Below are 15,127 nucleotides of genomic sequence, written 5' to 3' on the forward strand. Positions count from 1 at the left end.
CCCCAAGGGCAAAATCGACATTTTACACTCCCGTCTTGCCTTACACTTATAATTCTCAATCAATTCCGCCAATCTCGGAATATCACTATTTTTCCCAAAATATGACTCATACTCTAATGAGTCTCGGTAACTCACCAAATTACTGAAATACCCATTGGCTCACCCCGAGCCGGGTATAAATCTCCGTTGTGACTAAACTGCTGTCTTGCTCAAAATGACCGAATCTTGCCGAATATCTCAAATGTATCAACATAATAATGTGATCTCAATCATATAATATCATTTAATCACAATTATACCCTCAACGGGTCAAAATTACAAATATGTCTCTTTAAATAAAAACGGGATGTTTCACAAATTTAATACACTTAAACATGCTTAATCAGTTATATAATGATATAACCCATGCAATTCACATAATCACGTATATATTCACTTAATTAACATATAAACACATAATATTCCAATAATGCCCTCCTGGTCCTATAATCAAGGCACTACGCCTTATTAAGAATTTTAAGACGTTTCATGTTAGTAATACTTAATAATATTGTTTACTTTATAAGTATTGATTAAACATATCAATAAGATGATCATATACAAATTGATCTTAATCCTGAAGTTATTATGAACTCTTGTTTATGTCATATGAGTTCTTTGATTCACTCGTTATGGTCTGTCAAAATGATCAAGCTAAAAATTTTTGTTTTGAGAACTCATTGATGTAAATGGCTGGGAACATAATAAATAGATACGGAATCTATATCTTTCCGAGAGGAATTGAATAATGGTTATCTTAAGGGTTGACTTTTTGAACTGAAAGGTTATTGAGCTCAAATTCATAAATCAGTTTGTGAATTAACCTTCACTAGTAAAGTTAATGGTACTTAAGGAAACAATATATAATTAAAGAGGTTAAATAGTAATTAATTCTTACTTTAATTATGAATCATTAATAAATGATTAAATTGTATGTAGTGATTAAATCGATGAACACTTTTTATACTTAAAAGTACTCAATAAATAAAGGTCTATAATTACAAGAGTGCAATCTCATATTTTTAGTTGAATAATATTCAGATTAATAAATTAAGATTATTATATTAAAGAGTTTTAATTAATCTAAATTTAGTGGAGCTTGAAATTATAAGTCCATAGGTTCTTGAGATGGCTCTAACAACACTATTCAAGGTAAGAGTTGAAATTGAGAAAAATCAGGAAAATGACATATTTAGAATAAATTTGTTCTTGAGAGTCAAATATGTAATTGAGATTAATTAATTAATTAATTAATATATTAATTTTTGAAGTTAATAAATTAATTAATATAATTTTTAATTTTTTAAAAAATAAAATTAGTATTTTTTAAAATAACATTTAAATAATTAAGATAATTAAATTTGAATTAATTAGTTTTATTTATTCAAATAATGTGAAAATATATTTATGATAATTCAAATTAGATTTGAATTTGAAATGATATTTATTCTTTAATTAATGTGGGACCTACTTAATTCAAATTCTTACTTCAATGAAATAATTAAATTTTAAATTTTATATAAGTTTTTTTATTAATTTTTAATTTTTAATTTAATAATGTTTTATTTAAAATTATTAAATTTACTAATTTATAAAATTAAAGACATTTTGGTCATATTAAAAAAAAAATTTGACTAAAATTTAATTTAAGTACTCTTTTGTTCTATTTTGTAAATGAATGGTTAAAATAATCCTTTAATAAAACACAATATTCCATCGGTAACTTTGTCAAAATAGAGGTGCTAAAATGTTATTTACCTTGTTATTATTATTGTAAGGTACAGGGGAGGGTAGAAATTATGATCTGGTTGTGTTTTAATGAGTGGAAACTGAATATGAAACGTATATATGTAAACTATTACGCACGCCCAAAGCAACAACATCTTCCACTCTCTCTCTCATTGTCTGTACGGACGAGTGTCTTTGGAAGCATATACAATATTAGACAGACATGACATGATTGAGTTCTTAGTTTCTCAGTAACAACTCCAAATCCAGAGTAGCAATCCGACCAAGATAAACCCCTCTTTCTTATAATCCTTTTTTGGAAGGTAATTCCCTTTGATTTGGAGTTTTTTTTTTCATTAGGGTTTTACTAATTCGAAATTGCCTTCTCTTATCATATTTTTTCGATTTTTTTTATTATAGAAAATTGTTATTCATTATTCTTGGGATAGGCATTGTTTTAGGGGAAAATTAAAACCTAGGTTGTTTCAATTTGATGAATAATACTGTTTGAATTGGGGGCTGTATTTGTTTTTTCCAAGGCTGGGAAGAAAATGATAGCTATATGCCAATCTGGGGGTGAGTTTGTCACCAATAAAGATGGTACATTGTCCTACAAGGGAGGAGATGCTCACGCTATAGACATTGATGATGAGGTTAAGTTTGATGATTTTAGGCTTGAGGTGGCTGAAATGTTCAATTGTAACATGAATTCAATGTCAATTAAGTACTTTCTTCCTGGGAACAAGAAGACCCTCATCACGATTTCGAATGAGAAAGATCTTAAGCGCATGATTAAGTTCCATGGAGATTCTTCCACGGCTGATATCTATGTAATCATGGAAGAGATTGCTGCCCAGGATGTTTCTAACATGCCCGCCAGTAGGTAGTTTTCTTAATCTTCTTGTTATCTATATAATTTATTCTTATTGGGGATTATTGCTGGTTAGTTCTGTTATTTTGAGGGCTTTATAATTTGGGAATTTCTGGGTTTTTGTAGGTCTAGCAGAACAACGTTGTCTGAAACTGTGGTTCCAGTTGATGCTACTCTTGATGTTGTGGGTGATACTGCTCAACCCGATATGGCGATTGATGTTGTGGATGACACCAATGCTCAAATTGATTTAGCTGCTGATATTTCACCCATTTTCCCTCTTGTTGCTTCCATTGATGATAAGAATGCTAAAGGTGCGCAGCAGTGGCAGAACACTATCACTGGTGTCGGTCAAAGATTCAGCGGTGTTCATGAATTTCGTGAGTCCTTGCGTAAATATGCTATTGCACATCAGTTTGCATTCAAGTATAAGAAGAATGATAGTCACCGTGTGACTGTCAAGTGCAAAGCTGAAGGTTGCCCTTGGAGAATTCATGCATCACGGCTGTCAACTACTCAATTGATATGCATTAAGAAGATGAATCCCACACATACTTGTGAAGGGGCTGTAGCAACAACTGGGCATCAAGCAACTAGGAGTTGGGTTGCGAGCATTATTAAAGAGAAGTTGAAAGTCTTTCCAAATTATAAGCCCAAGGATATTGTAAATGACATCAAGCAGGAATATGGAATACAGTTAAACTACTTCCAAGCCTGGCGAGGGAAGGAAATTGCAAAGGAGCAGCTTCAGGGTTCATACAAAGAAGCATATAATCAATTACCTTATTTCTGTGAGAAGATAATGGAGACCAATCCAGGTAGTTTAGCGAATTTTACCACCAAGGAAGACTCAAGTTTTCATCGTCTTTTTGTTGCATTCCATGCCTCATTGTATGGTTTCCAGCAAGGTTGCAGGCCTCTCATTTTTCTAGATGGTGTACCCCTGAAGTCGAAATACCAAGGCAATTTATTAGCTGCAACAGCTGCAGATGGGGATGATGCAGTTTTCCCTCTTGCTTTTGCTGTGGTGGATGCAGAAACTGATGATAACTGGAATTGGTTTTTATTGCAACTAAAATCAGCATTATCAACATCTTGTCCACTGACATTTGTGGCAGACAGACAGAAGGGCTTAAGGGAATCAATTCCAGAGGTATTCAAGGGTTCTTACCATGGCTATTGCCTACGGTACCTTAGTGAGGAGCTTCTTAGAGACTTGAAAGGACAGTTTTCTCATGAGGTGAAGCGGCTGATGGTTGAGGATTTTTTCACTGCTGCTTATGCACTGAAGTCTGAATCCTTCCAAAGTTCTCTTGAGAATATCAAAAGTATTTCGCTAGAGGCTTACAATTGGATTGTGCAAAGCGAACCACATAACTGGGCAAATGCTTTTTTTCAGGGTACCAGATATAATCACTTGACTTCAAATTTTGGGGAGCTGTTCTATAGTTGGGCCTCTGAAGCAAATGAATTACCAATAACTCAAATGGTTGATGTGATAAGGGGTAAGATTATGGAATTAATTTATACACGACGAACAGATTCTAATCAGTGGTTGACAAGGCTCACACCATCCATGGAGGAAAAATTAGAAAAAGAAACCCATAAAGTCCGAGGACTTCAAGTGCTACTTTCAGCTGGTAGCACATTTGAGGTTCGTGGAGACTCCATTGAAATTGTTAACATTGATCACTGGGAGTGTAGTTGCAGAGGATGGCAGCTTACTGGTTTGCCTTGCTGCCATGCAATTGCAGTCATCAGTTGTTTAGCTCAGAGTACGCATGATTATTGTTCGCGGTATTACACAACTGAGAGCTACAGATTAACGTACTCGGAGTCGATTCATCCTATTCCAAATGTTGACATGCCTCTATTGCAAGATTCTTCCCAAACGGCAATAACCGTAACCCCTCCTCCCACCCGTCGTCCACCAGGCCGACCTACAACAAAGAAACAAGTATCACTAGATGTATCTAAACGTCAACTGCAGTGCAGCCGGTGCAAGGGTCTTGGGCACAACAAGTCCACCTGCAAAGAACTGGTATAGAATGCTACGCAATTCTTCTTTTAACCTAGCTTCAGTTTTTCTCAGAAAATATAGTTTCTTTTGTTTGCAAGTGTTTAGTTCAATATTGGTAAGCAGTCTTAGAAACTATTTACGACATGATACTTATTCTAGCATCATTTTCTCTCCTGCAGTACTTTGTTGCACCTGATTCATGATCCTTGCTTGTGACCATACTTTATGTCGTAGCCACGTACATATACCTTGTGTAGATGATTCAAACCATTACAAGCATTAAAGTAGTATCTGCGTGTGTCCTCCCTTTTGTATATGCATCTGCTCTCTCGCATGCTTAGTATTTTGCTGCCACTATAGAGCACCGATAACACGTTGATATGCTGACAATTGATAATTCTATTAGGTGACTTGAAAAAAGAGAATCAACATCTTTTATGCTTGCTGTTAAAACCTTATTATTTCTTTTTAATGGTACTAATTGGTGCCCCTTTTCATTGTTCTTTCAATAGGATTGCATCACTGCACCAGGAACATCATAAATTGTACATCTAACAGCTCTTTATGAGGGACTGCAAGATTTACAGAACCCATATTTTGGTTTTCAGCAACCAGGAAAGGAATTTAAATGTATGTAAATGTAGTTGTAGTGGTCTGTGTTTATAATTGCAGTTACTCTAGCTCACTAGCTATTATTGTGCTATGAAGATTTAGTGCCCATGTTAAGGAACGAGAGATTTAGGATAAGAATATTGACTTAAATTTAGTTGAGGTTTCATTAGTGTAGGATAACTCGTGGGTAGCCTTTATCTGTTACTATCTGCAAAAATATAGAATAATAGGGTAGGGTGAGAGGAGAACTTTTTTTTTATAATGTAGTCGTGGAATACGGATATTCTACCCGTTGCCATCTATAATGCTCGTATAGAATTTGTACCAGTACCACCCCGTTGCTTCTTGATTTAAAGTCTTTGTGAATGGTATTTAGTTACTCTTTTTTTTTGCTAGCAAGAGTGATATTTGGTTACTCGTTAATGATTAAATGCGTATTACATCATCCAGTTCTTAATTGTCGCAAAAGGATTCGATTCTCCATATCAAACAAGGACAAAGGCAAATGGATATTACCAACTTAGGAAAAGATGTTGTGAGTGTTACATGTGTAATAGTATAACAAGATTGTTTTTTTAATATCAGAGATTGAATACTTAATATATTAATGAATATCACACAGAAAAATTATATATATATATATATATAAAAGGTGTTCCTATGGCAGGGGCTAAAAAGGGAATCTCACTGGTGGAGCTTTTTTGTGTCCAAACAGTGAATAATTTTCGACATAATCTGTTTTATATAATTGTATATATTGGAGTTATTTTGATGATCCTCTAAATTTTTTAAAAAAATTATGATTAATTTAAAAATAAGGTCGAAAACATATAAATTCCCACTAATCTTTTTTCTAGCTTCTACCAATTCCCATTTAATGAATGAGCTAGAGAAAAGTGTGGAATTGGTAAAGATGGGACCCATTTGATTACAATTTTCCAGCTTACACTAATTAATTAATAATAGTTTTTTCTATTTTGAAAATGGGAGTGAAGTGGTACGTGTTCTTTTTGTCTCTTACGTTGGGAGAGAATCTATGGATAGAGTTGAAAACGAGTCACTTTATTTTTGTGGTCCAACGTTTTAGGTTATAAAATATAGCGTGATTACATGAAAATTCTTCGTAAAACACACCCCAAAAAAAATCCATCACAAAAGTATTTGAAAGTAGAAGAAAGAAAAATCATTGCTTTTACTTTTCATGGAAGAGTTTATGATCTGCGAGCTATTTTTGCTCTTAAAACTTTCAATTTATTTATCTATATTTTTTTTTCTTGGTTCCTATTCCTAATAGAAATATATGTAATTGGACAATTTTCCTAGGTAATATTCATTAAAGTGCGCAACAACTATTGTGAAACGACGTCGTGTTGAGGTTGTTTGGCTTAGTCAGAAGAAACACGGATGAACAAAGACATGGAAAATAATCGTCTCTTAGCAAATCTAGCATTCTCAAAATTCAAAAATCATATTCTCTTCACCTAGCCGTAGCCCTAGCTAGGGTTTTCGATTCGCAAGGGGCAAATGAACCAGGCATCATCGACGAAGCCCAATCCCAATCCCATTCCCAGTTCCAATCCAAACCAAAACCCTAGTTCGTTGAACAACAATGCGAGGTTAGCGACGGCGGAATGCGGGAACTGTGGGTCGCCGAACAGGTGGGTTCTCCACCATGTTCGTATCAGAGGCATCCATCGCCGCCTCTGCACCACCTGCGTCCTCCGTCTCCACCCTTCCTTATTCTGCCCTGGCTGCTTTCAGTTCTACGACTCCAACAACGTTCCTCCTCCCTCCAAACGACTCACCTGCTCCAAATGCTCCTCTTTCACTCACTCTCACTGCGCTCAACCGCCGACGGCGCCGCCAACTTCTTCGGCTTCGGCGTCTTCCTCATCCTCAGCCTCCTACCTCTGTCCGGCTTGCGCTTCCCCCAATTTCAACTTCTTTGACATTGATTCTGAACCCAACCGGGCTATCGACAAGAGACTCGCCCTCGTCTTGCTCTGTGCTGCCAAGATCTCGGCTGCATCCATGACCAAGGCCGTGATCGTCGCCCGGGCTGAGGCTGAGCGACGAGTTCGTGAGGCTGCGCTAGCCCGGAAGAGGGCGAAGGAGGCCCTCGATAACTTGGCGATTCTCTTCCACAGCAGGGGAGATAAGGCTATGCGCAAGGATGTTGTTGGTGAAGGCTCCGCTGAGGTTTCTGGGTCCCGGAAAACCCCACTTGCTCAGAATTCGCAGGTGGGGAAGATGTTCAATGGTTTTACTCCTCCTCCTAGGCAGAGTACAGTGATGCTTGGTTCCTCTCAACCCAGTGAGAAAAACGACAATCGGGAGCCCAAACCTGTTATCGATCATCATCATCATCACCGCCCAACCCTTCAATCTAACGGTAATGTATATGAAAAGGACAAGTCTGCGGCCATGGACGTTGACAAGGAAAAGGTTAAGCTTGAGCCGAAGATACAGTAAAGGAAATGATGATTATGTTCGTTCAGAATGAAATTTGTATTACATTTTTTAGCTGTATTATTTTTTAAGGCTTTGGTTGGACTGGTAGGAGAATTGATAGAAGGATGAGCTTTAGCACCCATGAATTGATTATGCTGTGCCATGTGCAATTTACGTCATACATTTTGTTCTTCTTCCTTCAGTTTAATGCTTTGTTTTCTTTTGGGTTCTCTGGTTCTGTGATTACTTTGGTTCTCTTCTTCCTGTCTTGTTGATCTGAGTATTATGGCTCCACTGCTATTGATGAGTCTGGACATTGTTGTAATGTTGTTTAGTGAAGATAGGGTTGACTTAGTTTTTCTTTTCTGGGTTAAGTTTGCTGATGATGTCCACCTTGTATGTATGTATATATAATAATGACATTGATCATTAGTTTGGTGATTCACATTCCACAGATTACTGTTGTGTTTTGTTCTTCCAATTTTTATTCACAAATGGCCTTGGAATGAAAGAACGTGACCAACAATTTAGATTTCTTTCTTTTGTATGTATAATTATGTGATGGTGATGCAATAATTATATCTAATATTGTTTAATGTTTGAGAAGGCAATAGCTCTTTCGAAGTGTCTTAGTGATGAAGTGAGTTAATAAAGCTTGTGGTGTTTTTGGATTTTGATACAACTGATGTTATCTGTTTTGACAATTTGCATTTATAATGTCAATTTGATCTACTTTAACTATGGACAATGAAGACTCCCAATTTTTTTTAAGCAGCTTGAATCAATTCCTACTTTTCCTGGGGCCAATTCTATTTCCTTTCGTATTCTATCTTCTCCTAATTCATTTCCCAGATTTAATATTTATTGTATGAAGATATTTTTGAATGCAATAATCACATCAACATTCTTCGGTTTCTATATGTAAGGTGATGGCATGGTTTGCCATTCATGAAGACTAATTTTTTATGGTGTGTCAGCTTCTAGTGGTCCCGGTCTATTGCAGAATATTATGGCAGTTGACTGTAACATATTTCTGTAGGAAAAGGTATGAAATGGAAGTTTTTGATATACCTTTATCTTGGAAAAGATGTAATATTTTCGTTGTATGTAATATGCTGTTTTATTTGTTGACCCTTTTTAAGCCACACATCTAAAGAATTCTTCACAGCTTCTTCTGTTATTGGATAAAGGATGATGTTATCTGCTTGATAAAACCAAATAAAGATTTAAAAGGAAAAAAGAACGAGAAATAAGATTTAGAAAAGGACGAGTTCAGGATAGGGTATCTCTGGGAAACTGAAACCTTAACTTGGCTTGTTTAAAATAAGGTGTTGAAATCTCCCAGCCCAGTGTTGAACTTTGTACGTACACTTTCTTTTTATATCACCAAATAATTTCTTCAAAAAGATAATTTTTTACTTCTCATTCCTCATTCCAGAGACACCCATGTTTCCTCATTAATTCCTCATATTTTTTACCCTTGAAAGATCTTTACTGGATAAAAATAGTCGAATAAACAAGAACAACATGATTAAAGCCACTTGGGGCTAAAGGTTCAGATCAACAAGAAGATAAAATACCAACCTGATTATGGAAAACTTTTTTTAAAAGAAAAATTTTAAACCTTGATTATTACCCACATCATTAGAAGCCAGAGCAAGTCCATTACAACTTACCTTTTACAATGTAATCTATAGAGAGAATAAAAAAACAATCACAACTCTTTTAACTCAATCTACCACTACCATAATCGGCCTCTGAATTGAAATTTTGAAATTTTGAAAATTAAATATTTTACTTAAACTAGAAACAACTTGAAGAACTGATCCTTCATTCGGCTACATCTTACTGGGTGATTACGAAGAATTGACAGAATTATATTTAGAAAAAAATTAAACTTTGTAATGTTTTTAAGCACAACAATTTTACTGAAGGGAACAAATTCTATAAAATAGTTTACCAATTACCCACTAATAAGTACACTCGATTAGATTGTTCTCTAGGATAATTTAAATTAATTTGTTAAATTAGTACAGCTAGATTTTGAACTCTATTCCTAGCCACTTACACTCAATACGCACCCAATCATTCAAGCTAGAATAGAATCCGCAAGTTAATCAATAAAATATGTGTCGAGTAAAAAGAAAGAAAGAAAAGTGTATTTAGTACGTTAACTCTAGTATCTACAGAATCGTCTCTTTTTTTATTTTACCCCCTTCAAATCCGTATAGAGAAAAGCTAGTTTTGAAGTTGAATCAGAAGTATACAAACATTTTGCATCTTGCAAAACTAAAAAAATAAAATAAATAACACCTGCTCTTTTTTAGATACAAAATGACATGTTAGGACATCAAACCAGACGGACTTTAATGAAGAAGCTTCAACATCACCAAGAAAGCAAGGCAGCCCAACCTCCTATTTGCCACACATTGCATAATATCCACCGGCCGCCCCTGCCATCTCCACGAAAATAGCTTGAAGACAAGCTTCCTCACACACTGACTGGTTAGGAGACAATCTTTTTTTGGCAGAATCAGCAGCGGGTATCACATATTTTCTAAGCCCTCAATCAGTATGTTGCTAACAGTATCTTCTGTAGCAGAATTACCATTGCTCTGCGCCTCGCTATATACTTGTTCTCTACCATTAGTACCAACCAACAATCCATGAGTCTTAGCATCAGGGACCAAACCCTTTTCCAACATCAAATCCAATATCCTATTGGCCTCTCGTTTATGACCCTCTTTCCACAGTCCATTAATCAAAACATTGGATATTGATGCAGTCATTTCTTCTCTGCAAATAAGTTTATTGATTGAACACAAAATCGTAGACAGCTGAGATTGGTTGGCTATCCAAGACAGCATATGAAGAAGTCTTTCTGAATCAGGTACAAGACCTTCATTAATCATTATATTGAAAAGCAATGTACCCTTTTTTATTTGATTCTGCAAACTCATGCTCTGAATGAGGATGCAGTACGCTTCCAAGTCAAGATTAATTCCCTCCACCAGCATCTGTGAGAAGACTACTGAGACATCTTTTGGTTTGTCTACTGTTAACAAACCATGCATAATCATCGTGTAAGTTGAACTTGTACAAGAAGTACCTGAATAGTAAGCCAATTGGCGTAGCCTTAATGCTTCACTTAGGTGTCCAGTGTCACAAACACCCTTAATCAACATATTAAATGATGATGAATGAAGAGAGCATCCCTTCTTAGACATGTAAGAGAAAACTTCAGCAGCCTCTTGAATCCATCCAAGGCTACAAAGGCGTTCAACTAGAGTAGCGTAAGATACAGTATCTAAAACCCAGCATTTGGCTTTAATCTTATAAAACAATTCCAGAGCATCTTTATACTTGCTCAATTTGCAGTTTCCAATAACTAGAGCTGAGTACGTGTCACAGTTAGGAGTAAAAGAAGATAAAACCATTCTACCAACAAGCTCAGAGGCTTTCCTGATCCCTTCTTGCTCACACACCCATCTGATAAGAATGTTCCAAGAATTAGAATCGTCTATATCTCTCTCAGACATTTTCCATAGAACATCTTTTGCTGTAGACAGTTTACCAGTACAATAGCAACCTTCAAGTAATGCATTGTACGGAGAAGTTTCAAGAATATGCTTATCTTCTAAAAATTTCAGAGCCTCGTCTACTTTCTCTAATTCACAAAACATGTTGATTACATCAACAAGTGAATCATTAGGCAGTGCTGACCCAATTTCTATTGCTTCTTCAAGAAGAGAGATTACCTCATCCAACAAAAGATCTTCACATAAACACTTTATCAAGACTGTATAAGTTGACAAATCCGGTACAAAATTAGAATCTTTCATCATGCTGAGCAACTTGATTCCCTCCTTTGGTCTATTTTCCTGACAAAACAACGGTATTGTACAGCTAAAAAATCTTAAATCGGGATGACACTCGGATTCAAACATTTCGTACAAAGTTTTAACAGCTTCATCCACTCTATTTTGGGCAATAAGGCCCTTTATAAGAATCTCAAAGGATCTTGCATTTGGAAGACAACCTTTCTTGTTTATTCTCTTAAACTGATCTAATGCAGTTTCTAGGCGGTCAGTCTCAACCAACACCTCTAACAAATAATTCAAAGTATCAATAGTTGGTGAGACACCTGCCTTCACCATCTCTTTATAAACAAACAGTACATCCTGAAAATCTCTCTTGGTATTCACTAAAGCACCCATTAAAGCATTAAATGTCTCAATTGAGGGATTATGGCAACCTAAATTCATATTGACAAGTGCCACTTTTGCTTCACTCAGCTTACCATGTTTAACAAACGCATCAATCAAAGCAGAAAAGGCCTCTTCAGTACCTGGGATTCTATCTCTTACCATATTTTGACAGAACCCTTCCATTTCCTGAATATGCCCAGCCAAACCCAGCTTAAGAATAATCTGAAAATATGTATCCGCAGTGTGATGAAACCGGTTTTGGAGAGAAGCCCATTTGAATATCTTCACAGCTGAACTCAAATCACTTGTACTATCTAAAACCCGGATTAAGCTATCCGGGACAAGTTTATTCCTCAAAAACTGAATATTGTGTTCGAAATCAAATGAATTTGACGGGTTGGTTTCAGGGAAAATTTCAGCAGAACTGGCGCAGGAAATTGACGAAATGTATGCACTTGAAATAACCCAGAAGGGCAATCTCTTAGAAAATGCTAAAGACGATACCTTTACAGCCATGGATGAGTTTCATGAACCATTTGGGCTACTTTCTATGAAAAAAGATAAAACCAATATCATTAATGTCGAAATAAAACAACTATTCTAAGAAATAGCGAAAGAAGACGAAATTGTGGCTAGAAAACTATCTTGGATACCATAGAAAATGCATATATTTTGGGTGCAAATACCACTATGGATATAGACAAAATCAAAGTCAGAATACAATCTATATTGATGTTGGGTAATACAGGGGAGTGGATTTGAAAGCAACAACTTCAACTTCTGAATTATACATGTACATGACCATTATACAAGCTTTATTGAAATATTGACAAACCACAACATCACCAGATCATAAAAAGAAACCATGATTTCAAGCTAATGAGTATGAAAATCAAACAACGCAACCATCCAATGCCCAAAACTTAAAAAACCCCAAAAAGCTTCACTGCGCTACAAGAAATTTTAATAACCAAATAATATGTAAACTAACAGAAATAAACCTGGATACTGTCGGAAGAACAAGCAGCAACTATGGATGGCAGCAGCGAGCGACGGACGGCTACAACGAGTGTGCGGGAGCTGGAATGAAAGCACATCACTCTTTAAAGTTTAAAGAGCTTTTGGATAATTCAGCGGCTAGTTCAAAATGAACTTATGGATCCTTTGTTTCGAGCATTTCACGCTTTTCATATTAAAATGTGAATTATGAAAGTTAATTTGGGTAATTTGACATAATTATGTTTGTTTATTGTGTTTGTGCGCCTAAATCTTATCTATTATTTTTATTAATATTATTTTCTTTGTGTGGTTATACGTAAGAATGGGTTAGTTATTCATATTTTAATAAAATTAATATAATAATATATTTTATTAAAATAATAAATAATATAATTATAAATATCATATCACATTTTAAAAAATTACTAAAATTTTTCTTAGATTATAATTTATAAATAATTTCACTCCTAAAATATTTTTTTAACAAAATTAAAAAAATATAATTATTAAATACTAGAATCAAGTATAATTTTTAAAAATATAAACTACTCTTATTTTATTTTTAATAATATTTTATTTGTTATTTTAAACTAAAGTAATAATATAAATGTTTTACCTATCAATTTCTCTAATAAACAAATATTATTTATTATTTTATAATTTTTTATATGTTTATATTTATTTATATTATAATCTTAAAAAAATTATTAACTAAAAAATTCTTAGTTTAAGATTTTTTTTATAAAAAAATAATAATTTTGAAGTGTTTCTTATTCCTGTGAATCTGAAAATCACTTCTCAGGTGAGTTTCATTTGAACTTAGAATTAGAAAAAGTTAAAACTTCTGGAGTACAGTTTCTCAAGTGAGAAAAATTCAATCTTAGTATCAAACATAAGAAAGTGTTCAAATTCTCATTCCTATCTTCATATTCCTGCATAACAAACGACCATTAAAGGTGTGTGGAAAAGTTTGTAGTAAAATAGTTAATCACCTTTTTAATATTAAGTATTACTAAATATATAATTTAGCAAATTACATTCATACCTTTCTATTCTAAATATTTTAATATTATGGTATATATATTAGTATTGTTTAATTATTTTTTATTTTAAAATTATTTTGATTTTTTTCATTTTTTTATGGGTTGTTGATATATCATTTTTCAATTAATGTATATGTTTATTGTGGAATGATATATCAAGATTGTATGATTAAAATTATATAAAGATTATTACATAACACGATATATACATTGTTTATGCTATAATATATCAAATTTTGTTATTGTTATTTCATATCAATTCATTTTATTTTATTTAAAAAAAAAAACTATAGTGTATATAATTTTATTATCATGATATATCAGAAAAAAATTAACAGAAATAAAATTGGTATATTATTACTCAAAATATATATATATCATGCTAACAAAATTATATACAACCATTAAAATGAATAAAGTATACAAATAAAATTATATATCACGATTATATATAACAAGATATAAACTAAATATCATCTAAAAAAAAAAATATATCATACCATAAAAAAACATATATACAAATAATATGCCATCCCTTAAAAAATGAAAATAAAAATTACTAAAATATATATATATATAACATGCTAACAAAATTTTATATCACCATTAAAATGTATATATAATGCTAACAAAATTATATACCACTATTAAATTGTATATACAATGCTAACAAAATTATATATCACCATTATATATATAAAAAAAATAAAAACTAAATATCATCTAAAAAAATGATATACCATGCAACAAAGAACATAAATATTGAGTTGGAATATAATATATCAACAACACTTAAAATCTTATTGCTAAAAAGATGTACATATCATGCTAACAAAATTATATACCACCATTAAAATGTATATATCATGCTAACAAAATTATATACCACAATTACATATAACAAGTGTTATCCATATTTTCCATCTTGTACACGTGGCATGGCCAAATGGTTTCCATGGGCTCCTAGGAGAGGTTCGGGCCCAACGAGGGCCCAGTGAACGATGAACAACTAAACCCTGTCGGCCCAAATCATGTCGAGCTAGTGATGCACACGGGATGAGGAATTGGCGGGGAGTGCTCCCCCCGTCCCCGTCCCTATTTATATTTTTAATCCTCGTCCTTGTCCCCGCCCCATCCCTGTTTATTCCCCGTCGGG

At 33.9% G+C, this 15,127-nt stretch overlaps 3 protein-coding genes across 3 annotated transcripts; 2 read left to right on the forward strand and 1 right to left on the reverse strand.

Annotated features, from left to right (window-relative positions):
* The first annotated feature begins 1,850 nt into the window (after positions 1-1,850).
* Positions 1,851-5,661, forward strand: LOC133788316 (uncharacterized). The gene is made up of 4 exons (XM_062225750.1): positions 1,851-2,090; positions 2,307-2,650; positions 2,765-4,679; positions 5,171-5,661. Exons 2-4 carry the CDS (start codon positions 2,319-2,321, stop codon positions 5,198-5,200), a joined length of 2,277 nt encoding a protein of 758 aa, XP_062081734.1. The 5' UTR covers positions 1,851-2,090; positions 2,307-2,318; the 3' UTR covers positions 5,201-5,661.
* Positions 5,662-6,426: 765 nt separating this feature from the next.
* LOC133788318 (uncharacterized) lies at positions 6,427-8,162 on the forward strand. Its single transcript, XM_062225751.1, has one exon. The coding sequence runs from the start codon at positions 6,795-6,797 to the stop codon at positions 7,740-7,742; it is 948 nt and encodes a 315-aa protein (XP_062081735.1). The 5' UTR covers positions 6,427-6,794; the 3' UTR covers positions 7,743-8,162.
* A 1,696-nt stretch (positions 8,163-9,858) lies between these two features.
* On the reverse strand, positions 9,859-13,090 carry LOC133788319 (putative pentatricopeptide repeat-containing protein At3g16710, mitochondrial). Its single transcript, XM_062225752.1, has 2 exons — positions 12,931-13,090; positions 9,859-12,477 (listed from the first exon to the last, which is right to left on the reverse strand). Exon 2 carries the CDS (start codon positions 12,443-12,445, stop codon positions 10,268-10,270), a length of 2,178 nt encoding a protein of 725 aa, XP_062081736.1. The 5' UTR covers positions 12,446-12,477; positions 12,931-13,090; the 3' UTR covers positions 9,859-10,267.
* Between the last annotated feature and the right edge of the window lie 2,037 nt (positions 13,091-15,127).

The sequence above is a fragment of the Humulus lupulus genome, chromosome 7 (assembly GCF_963169125.1).
Source record: "Humulus lupulus chromosome 7, drHumLupu1.1, whole genome shotgun sequence".
NCBI lineage: Eukaryota > Viridiplantae > Streptophyta > Magnoliopsida > Rosales > Cannabaceae > Humulus > Humulus lupulus.

What these genes read in the sequence shown, in the direction of transcription:
- LOC133788316 (XM_062225750.1), top strand. Translation starts at nt 2,319, where the DNA reads ATGATAGCTATATGCCAATCTGGGGGTGAGTTTGTCACCAATAAAGAT. An exon ending in TCTAACATGCCCGCCAGTAG is followed by an intron (nt 2,651 to 2,764) that starts GTAGTTTTCTTA and finishes GGGTTTTTGTAG; the next exon opens with GTCTAGCAGAACAACGTTGT. An exon ending in AGTCCACCTGCAAAGAACTG is followed by an intron (nt 4,680 to 5,170) that starts GTATAGAATGCT and finishes TTCTTTCAATAG; the next exon opens with GATTGCATCACTGCACCAGG.
- LOC133788318 (XM_062225751.1), top strand. Translation starts at nt 6,795, where the DNA reads ATGAACCAGGCATCATCGACGAAGCCCAATCCCAATCCCATTCCCAGT.
- LOC133788319 (XM_062225752.1), bottom strand. Translation starts at nt 12,445, where the DNA reads ATGGCTGTAAAGGTATCGTCTTTAGCATTTTCTAAGAGATTGCCCTTC.